General features: G+C 41.3%; 1 protein-coding gene across 1 annotated transcript in view; it reads left to right on the top strand.

Annotated features, from left to right (window-relative positions):
- The window catches only part of snx21 (sorting nexin family member 21), a 7,948-nt gene extending 2,801 nt beyond the window's left edge, over positions 1-5,147 (top strand). Inside the window, exon 2 of the mRNA XM_048608596.1 lies at positions 4,254-5,147. Coding sequence (XP_048464553.1) covers positions 4,254-4,925 — 672 coding nt within the window. The 3' untranslated portion in view covers positions 4,926-5,147. The remainder of the gene's footprint in view (positions 1-4,253) is intronic.
- The last annotated feature ends 4,663 nt before the right edge of the window (positions 5,148-9,810 follow it).

The raw sequence follows: 9,810 nt of genomic DNA, 5'->3' as shown, positions 1-9,810 counted from the left end.
TGGCACAATGGCTCAGTGGTTAGCACTGCTGCGTTATGGTGCCAGGGACCAGGAATCAGTTTCAGCCTTTGGAGTTTGCATGTGCTCACCGTGTCTGTCTGGGTTTCCTTCGGGTGCTCCAGTTCTGTCTCCGTCCAAAGATGTGCAGGTTAGGGTGGATTCACCATGCTAAATTGTCCTATCGTGGCTAGGAGTGTGTAAGTTAAGTGGATTAGCCATGGTAATTGTGGGGTTAAGGGGTTAGTGTGGAGGGGGTTGAATTTGGATGCTCTTCGGAGGGTTGCTATGGGCTCAATGGGCCAAAAGGCATCTTTCTGCAATGTAAGATTCTATGACTGCTGGTACCACACAGGGCTCAGTGCTTGGACCCCAGCTATTCACAATATATATTAATAATTTTGATGAGGGAACTAAACATTATATCTCCATGTTTGCAGGTGATGTAATGTTGGGTGGGAGGGTAAATTGTGAGGAGCATGCAGAGATGCTTCAATGTAATTTGGAAAAAATGACTGACTGGACAAATGCAGGTGAAGTATCATGTGAATAATTGAGAGGTTATTCATTTTGGTAGCAATAACAGGAAGGCAGATTCTGAACTGAACAGTGATAGACGGGAAAAGGGGGAAACGCCACAAGACTTGAATGTTCCTGAAAGTCGGCGTGCAACGCAGCAGGTGGTGATGAAGGCACATGGTATATTTGCCTTCATAAAGGATTCAAGTACAGGAGCAGGGATATTTGCAGCAATTGTACAGTTTTTGCCTCCTTATCTGAAGAAGACTGTTCTTGTTTTGGAGGGAGTGCAATGAAAGTTTACCAGACGGATCCTGGGATAGCACGACTGACGTAGAAAGAGAAAATGAATTGTTTAGGACTATATTCACTGAAGTTTAGAAAAATGAGCAAGATCTCATTGAAACTATTAAATTCTAACAGGACTAAACATGGTAAATGCAGAAAGGGTATTCCTGATTACCAGGGAGTCATAGTCTAAGGAGGCCATTTTGGATCGAGATGAGGAGACCTTTCATAATCCAGAGAGTGGTGAGGCTGTGGAATTGTCTGCCACAAAGTGGTTGATGCCAAAATATTGAATGTTTTCAAGAAGGCGTTAAATACAGTTATTAGGGCTAAGAGGGTCAGAGTATGGGAAGAAAGCGAGAACAGGCTACTGGGTTAGATGATCAACTGCAATTATATTAAATGGTGGAGCAGGATCGAAGGTTGAATGGCCTACTCCTCCTGTTTTCTGTTTCACTGTAAAAGACATTCCTACTTTGATAATTCCTAGAAGTGCAAACTATATTCATACTGTTAGGATATTGCACATTCTGAACTCTGCTTTGCAATTTCTCACCAATCTTTAAATGTTCCCAATGTGTAACTTTTAAGTTTAAAATTTACCTTACGATGGGTTTTTAATTCACAGAGGAACAGGCTGCAATACATTGTGTCCGTAGCTATGCTAATAAGCTGTCCATGTGGCTTTTTCCTGCACTGTATTCAGTTGTTGAACGTCCTCTTTAGTAAAATTCAGGATAATAATCTCTGTGCTCCAGCTGTACATTCCAATTAAAATTTCTCATGATTTTCATATTTTTGACTGTGCAGTTTAGGATTATATTGCCTTTGTTAATTACCACTCTACAGAGGTTGAGTGTTGAGCCCACTAAGATTCCGAAGTCTATTTTCAATCTGATCCTTGGCTATTCGAACACGTTCCCCATTTCGCAACAGTTTTCCTTTCAGCGTTTTGTTTATACTTTGACTAATTATATCCTGCTATTGCAATGTCCCTCTTAGGTTGGCATCATCTGCAAATTGGATTAATCCTCATTGGGGATCCCCTCCAGTGAAGGGAGCCAGGTCAGATCGGCTCACTGATATTTGATTTGATTTTATTGTCACATGTACTCAAGTACAGGAGTACAGTGAAAAGTGTATTATGTCGCCACACAAGGCACCATCTTAGGTACAAGTACCTAATTACAGAATGGTAAGAACAAGGTAGGAAAAAAGTTTAAAAATTAAACATTGCAGTAATTATAGTAAAGCACAAATCATACGTAATAAAGTTAAAGGATACATATTGCAGACCTTCTTTGTCTTAAATAGAAAACACAGACATAAAATTGAAAGTTCAAACATTACAGTGTTTCTTAAGTGCTTAGCCATATTGGGACAGCACTTCATGGAAACACCTTGAGATGGGTCCAACCTGGAGGAAGCACTAGCTGATTTCTTTAATTCATGGTCATTCATGTATCGATGGGGCAAATTCCAGTTAGGGGGAGGTGCACTTCCAGCAGTAGTTTGAGCCAATACCATGAGCAGGGAGTTCAGTTCCTGTGGCCACCTTTGGTATCCCTGGAGGGATTTTCCTTTACGCTTATGGCTGTGTACGCGTGTAAAAGAAATTTTGGCTTTCCTGAATGTAAACCCAATGTTTCCTGCATTCCTCACTGACAATGACCTCACCTATTGGCACTGTTGAAGATTTAGAGCTGTCTGCCCACGATGGGGCAGCCAATTAGGAGGGTGCTTGGGGCAAAATTGCTGAGTGGTTCTGCTGTTGGCAAGTGTGATTGAATTTTCACCCTGATGTTGGGATCACAGTTCAGCTGCTAAAATTCAGCCCCAAGTTTCAAATTCAGGTCACTGATGTAGCTTACAAGTGCTGGTAATTCCAACATGAATTCTTGGGGCACCTCAATTAGTATTGTCCCTACCAGCATCCTCCATTTGATATGATTCTTCTATTACCTCAGTATTTTCCATTTTCCAGCCATTTGTCTTTAAGCTGAAGTAGAAACCTGTTTCAGTGAAGTCTTTTGGAAGCCCACAATGTTGTAGAATTTATTATAGTTGACTTAGGTTGTCACTTGCCTCAATTAAATCTGAACTTGGTCAAGAAGAATGTTTTCTTCTGTTCACTAGATTTTCTGGTCATTTCTAACCATCAATTTCATATAGGATTGAAGTAAAACTAATGTCTCTGTGGCTGACTGTTTTCTCACCCTTTTTGAATTTATCATCAAATGATTGCCTGTTTGTAGTAAACTGATACTCTCTGCTGACAACAAATGCAACAATAATTTTTACGTTTTGTCTGAAATTGGACATTTGGCATGAAAAATGCCATAAACTGTTCTTCCATGGAGCAATATAGTAACTGAGTTTGGAATCAATGATAACCCAAAGGCTAAATGTATGAGGCCCAATGTACCATAAGAACCTGGTTACACTTGCTGGGTATTAAATACTTGAAACCAATTGAAGAAACAAAGACCTATGTTTCCTAAGTGCCATTCAAGGCTTCATGACGTGAAGGTGCTTTATAGTCAAATATGATATGGTGGTGCCAGTGTTAGCCTGGACTGGACAAGGTCAGAGATCATACGACACCTGGTTATAGGCCAACGTGTTTACTTGAAATCACAGGCTTTTGAAGCACTGCCCCCTTCATCAGGTGATGTGAAGAAAAGTATACAGACACAGAATTTATAGGCAGAGAGATCATCGGGCAGAGAGATCAAAAGATCACACAAATGGTGAGAGTGGAGTGTCGATAAACTGAACAGTAAGTCTCTACAGGTGGTCAGAAGTGTCAGATGGTGTGAGTAAAGTGTCAACGGCTGAATAGTAAATGAAGGGGATGAATTATAATCTGATTAATTCAAGCAGAAAGATAATTAGAAAAAATTAAAAATAAGGTGTTGCAGACAAACTAAATACATGGAAAAACATGATCGGTGTAAGGGTCGCATGCCGAGGGTCTAACCAAAGTAACAAGTAATCCAAAACTGTGCAAACTAATTAAGGTAGAGAGATCATAACAAGTAATCGAGGTGACGGTGTTGAAGCAGGATAGTAAAGAAGATTTTACAGATACAGAACAGAATGGTGGGGTTACATGTAGCGTGACATGAACCCAAGATCATGGTTGAAGCTGTCCTCCATACTGTCTCATCAACAAAACTGCAGATGTGACACTCAGCACTGCTCTGTAGTGTCAGTGTAAATGTTGTGTTAATGTCACTCAAATGTGAAATAAAACTACAGCCTTTCAGAATTAGAAGAAAAAGTGTCACCAGGAGCAATGATGAGTGATCAAAATGCCCATGTGTTTTGGACTGGAGTCATTGCAAATATAGTTTATACATATTATAACTTTCCATTATTCATTGTTAAAAATTGCAACAAATGCCTATAAGGAAGGTAGTTAACCGATCTTCTCCCTTTCCCCACAGGCCTATACCATACATGTTATAAAATCAGGCAGTTTCGATGACCACAAGGCATTGATTATTCGGCGTTACACTGATTTTGCAAAACTGAATGAGAAACTCCACAAACATTTCAAGGAGGAGATGAGCAATGTGGTGTTTCCAAAGAAGATCATCCGGAAAAACTTCACACACGAAACCATAGCCAAACGCAGCCGAGCTTTTGAACAGTATCTCCAGCACATCCACTCAATCGCAGACATTTGCAGGTCCAAAGTATTCCTAGAGTTCTTTTATCTGAATGATTTAAAAGCAAGTCAGGGATTATTGCGGGGTGGTATGTGTGAGGATGCTATAGAGACACTGCTGAATGCTCTTCACTTGCAACAGAAGCTAGGGTCCTGGGACGCTGAGCACTTACTTTTCACTCAAGCTTCTATTTCACTTTGTTACCAAGAACTGGATCGCTTGGAAGAGGCCCAGGCCTACTGTGAGCAGGCCTTACAGACAATAGACAACCAGGAGAATCATCCACTACTGGTACCTTTACTTCATTCCAACATCAGAGTGTCCTGGAAAATAGCTAAAGACAAACGTCAGTCAGAAGCCAGACTCCAGCAACTTCAAGAATCAGGGATAGATGTTTTAAATCAACCTAGCCTTAAAGAATATCTTATTAAAGATTTTTTAGATTGAATAAGACACCGTTTGATGCCACGTGAGGGTTAGAGGGGGGACCACTGTAGTTTCATTAAAATGGTTGTTTTATATCTGCAAGAACTTTAAAAGGAACCAAAATTTAGTATGACTCTCCATTTTTCTGTGTAATGTATGCAGCTTATTTCACTTTTCCTATATCAGAAAGCAAAGATTATGACACCTAAGATATAATGTAAAATAAAACATTTTATATTTGCATCTATTTGTCTGGAAGGAAGATTTGCTGGAGACTCATCTGATCATATTGTGATCCTAATCTTATTTCTTCTTGTTTCAAAGAACATATTTTGCACTGCACCAAGCCTGATGTAGATGTAGGCATGATGGAGATGTTCATTAGGAGTTGGAAGTCACGTTAAGGTTATGATACTGAGTGAATTGCTCATGTGATAGCTTCAGTACTATTGCAAGATTGGTCTTATAATGCATGTTACTGAACAGCTCCTATCTCTTCAATAACGAATGTGAAGGTCACAGTCCATCTGTTAATGTGCTTTCTATATAACCTCTGTCTCTAATTCTTAGAGCATTTGCTATATATTCTTTGTTCTTCACACTGAGCCAAACTAATCCAGCATAATTTTCAGAGAAAGTTTAGTTTGGCTGATTGGACAGTAGAGAATGAAGAGTGCAGTACTATGAAGCTATGTTGATTCCAGAGAAGGAAATAAAAGCAAGTACTTATACTCAGCTATATTAGACCAAGAGAGCACCAGGTTTCACCTTCCATCTGCATGGCAGTAACTGGAGTCATAATTAGCCTCTGTTTCAGCTGTGCTGACGTTGGATAAAAATAGGAATGGATCTGCTAAAACCCTCTTTGTTGAACATCCTATCAATGTTAAATGGCAATGGGCTCATGTGAACATTACTTCACAAAGTGCAATGGAAAGCCTATGGCACTGTACCCTATCATGAGATGTTGGTCTTCCAGGAAAATTGAGAGTGTAAGGCAAAGAAATATTTTTGGAGCTTCAGTTAACCTTGAAAAAAAGACAATCTGCAAACTGGAAAGAGTCTCACATGTTTAAACATGTAGAACTGTACAGGTAGAAAGAAAGGAGAGAAATTTCCCTTTGACTAAGCCTACAGTGACTGTAAAAAGGAGCAGCCCTACGTGAGCATCACATTTGACTGCTGAAGCTGAACTTTCCATGAACAGAGCATCAGAAAAAGGATGTTTTCCTTATGGCAAGCAACATACAGCACTTTAATATTGGATATATTGGAGTATATAGTGCGAGGCCTGTCACTTGAATAATTGAAGAGAATTTGTAAATGTTTGTATGTTAAACATTGCCATCTGTATGTTAGTTTCCTTTTATTGCTAATGCATCACAAAACTGGTGATCTCCATTCTTTTGCGAGTTTTAAAGTACATAGAGAGCTCAAGAAGGTATGAGTTAAAAATGCTTCTTCTTGACAGACAGTATTCTGAACTGATAGAACTGGACCCTGATGGCAAGAACCAAAACTGTGGTAGATAAATGACACTCGGCCCTGTGCTAGTAAAGAGAATTCTAGCCCCTGTCATTGCTCGTCTGTACTTCTTTCTCCTTTTCAGTGTTCACCCCATGTCTCAAAGATACTGGCTGGAAGCTCAGTACTCCCTTCCTCACTCTGTTCATCCAGGGGCAGGTTGTTTATGTAGGGTGGATGGGAAATTACAGTTGAGTGGCATGAAGGGGTACAAGTTTATTGCTAACCCACCTCTGATAGAATATTGGGGAAGATGTTGAATGGCCCACCATGTGGCCATTTAAGGGTCTAGGATGCCTGTGTCATGTGGTGAGGCACCTAGTGAACCCCACTCCTATTCAGGCAATCTCACCCCCAGAGTACACCTTATCCTCTGCTTCTCCAATAGCAGTACCTAACTTCCTCACTAGAGCCTGCTAGACTATTCCCAGCAGACCTCCCCTTACCTTGTTATCCAGCAATATACTTTGTTGGGAGTGGTCTGCAGTTCCAGCAGTGGCCATTGCTTGCAGTGGTGCTGCTGGAACTGGAGAACTGGTGGCTGCTTCGTTGGGTAGGCAACTTTCAAATGCAGGAACCTTCTCCCAGATGAGGTGGAGTCTACCATACACAAATTAATGGCCAATGATCTTGGAATCAATTTGGGACTTCACAGACCATGGTGGTGGGCTCGCCCCTGAAATTTTGGCTGGGGAAGAAAAGAACCATTGTCTCCATGTAACATTCTGACTAGTGACTTGCTTGATTATTATGCCCATTTTATCATGAAAATGGCTTTATTTTCAGTGTTAGTCTGTAGGTTATTTAACAACAGGTGGCATCAGAAGCAAGCATAATTCCAGCCTGCACAAATGATGTTTTGTGACAGGAGCCATAAGATAGTTATCCGAAGTAAGGACAAGGATTGGCTTATTTTCTTCTTAACTCCTCCTCATGCTGTGAGACTGTAGCCAATTTGGGAAACTACAATGCTAAAATTAGCTAAATAAATGCAAACCAACAATTGGTCTGTATGTTTTTGGAATGTGCCAGATCATTCATTGGCATTGAGCAATTTTGGGGAAGTTATCATAGGTCATAGAGTCAGAATCCCTACAGTGTGGAAACAGGCCCTTCGGCCCAACTTGTCCACAGCGAACCTCAAAGCATCCCACCCAGACCCAGCCCATTATAACCCATCTATTATGCACATCCCTGACCACTATGGGCAATTTAGCATGGCCAATCCACCTCGCCTGCACATCTTTGGACTGTGGGAGGAACCGGAGCACCCAGAAGAAACCCACGCAGACACGGGGAGAATGTGCAAACCCCACACAAATAGTCGCTCAAAGGTGGAATCGAACCCAGGTCCCTCGTGCTGTGAGGCAGCAGTGCTAGCCACCGTGCCACCCCTTTTATTCCTTTTATAGTTCAGAAGTGCTTTGCCCCTAACCTGTACCTGTTCATGGTGACAAGTGTGCAATCTGGAGGTCACCACCTGGAAAATCTTGGGTACAGAGCTCCATTTCTGTGAAAGATTCCTAATCCATCTGCAATAAGTTACGCCTGCAGTTCTGACTTCCTTTGTGAAACTGAATAAATTCAAAACTTAGCCTAAACTTAATATACTGCTGCTAAGCATAGAATGCTATCAGCCAACTCTCTCAATCATACATACTTCCAGGATATTAAAAAATATAAGGCTAGTTTAGAAATAAAAAACAACTCTGTTCATATACTAAATCTTTACTCGGAAAAAGATCTCGAAATCATTAAACCCTTGAGCTAAATTTGTCAGACTACAGTTGTGCTCATGAAGATTAGGATTGGTATTCATTAAGCGCTAGGTGGTGTGAGTCACCCAAGTGTGTCACAAGTCTGGCTCTTGAAAGGGAATTAGTAGAAAAATGAATGATTCACATTAGAACAATAAGTAAAAGGCAGTAAGCCATTGCATTTTCTAAACAAAATTGTCATTGATTCAAATTCTTTTTGATGGAATTTTTTCGGAGGCATTTTCCCTTTCCCACCCAAAACTGCAGTTGTTGCTTGCATTTATGGAGGCTGGAATGGAAGACCGTATAGACCTTCAGTTCTTTATGTCTAAAGCATTCTGTTTTGTACTCTAAGATCCGAGAAGTAAGTCTCGAAGGTCAGCATTGAGTGGGTTGATAAGTCTATTTTTTGGGTTCCAGACCTCATTTCTTTCAAACCAACCTGCTGCCTGCAAAATGCTCTACATATTTTACTCTTCTGCTCAGCTAGGACCCACATTAAATAATGTTTTGAGACACTATCCGTTATTATGGTCCACTCAACACTCAAGTATTTGCTTCTAGGGTTTTAAGGTGAACTACATTAGTAAATTCTTCAGTAGGGCTAGCTCATACCAGTAACTTATTTCAGTTCTTTCAGATATTATGCTATTTATTATCACAGGAATTTTTCTTGTTTCCTCCCATTTTCACGCTTTACACATTTTATTTTGCTAAAAGCACTGACTGATGCCGAGACGGTTTAGGTCTTGAGTTGGCTCTGAATACTCATTATGTGAAGCTGTACTGTAAATTATTTACAAGTGAGCAGATCATGGTGTTGTCTATTACAACAGTGCCTTGAACCCAAATCCTACCCTGTGGGAAGAAAAGTAGGCTTCAACGAATGGTCTTTGGGGCCCAGAAATCTCTGGTCTTCAATTGGCTAGTAACTTGTGCCAAACCAAGCTAGCACAGTCAAGGCCTGCAATAGGACAAGAAATCTGCCCATATTTACCTGTCACATTATGAACTGATTGGCACATTATCAGGCAAATTCTTTTGACAGTTCACAGAATCTCTAGCGCGGAAGCATGCTATTTGGCCCATTGAGCTCACAACATTCCAAGCAGCGTTCTACCCAGATCCACCACCCCCATCGTAACACACTGCATTTTCCATGGCTAATCCACCTAGCCACATCTGTGGACACTATGGAAATTTAGCATAGCCAATTCACCTAATCTGCGATAGTAGGAACTGCAGATGCTGGAGAATCCGAGACAACAAGGTGCAGGGCTGGATGAACACAGCAGGCCAAGCAGCATCATAGGAGCAGAGAGGCTGACGTTTTGGGCCTAGACCCTTCATCAGAAAAGGGGGAGGGGAAGGGGGTTCTGAAGTAAATAGGGAGAGAGTGGGAGGCAGATAAAAGAGGGATAGAGGAGAGGATAGGTGGAGAGGAAACAAACAGGTCGAAGAGGCGGGGATGGAGCCAGTAAAGGTGAGTGTAGGTAGGGAGTTAGGAAGGGGATAGGTCAGTCCAGGGAGGACGGACAGGTCAAGGGGGTGGGATGAGGTTGGTCGGTAGGAGATGGAGGTGCGGCTTGAGGTGGGAGGAGGGGATAGGTGGGAGGAAGAACAGG

The sequence above is a fragment of the Rhincodon typus genome, chromosome 19 (assembly GCF_021869965.1).
Source record: "Rhincodon typus isolate 14 chromosome 19, sRhiTyp1.1, whole genome shotgun sequence".
NCBI classification, from domain to species: Eukaryota; Metazoa; Chordata; class Chondrichthyes; order Orectolobiformes; family Rhincodontidae; genus Rhincodon; species Rhincodon typus.
The sequence above is the reverse complement of the archived record's forward strand: the minus strand, read 5'-3'. Positions and strand labels throughout refer to the sequence as shown.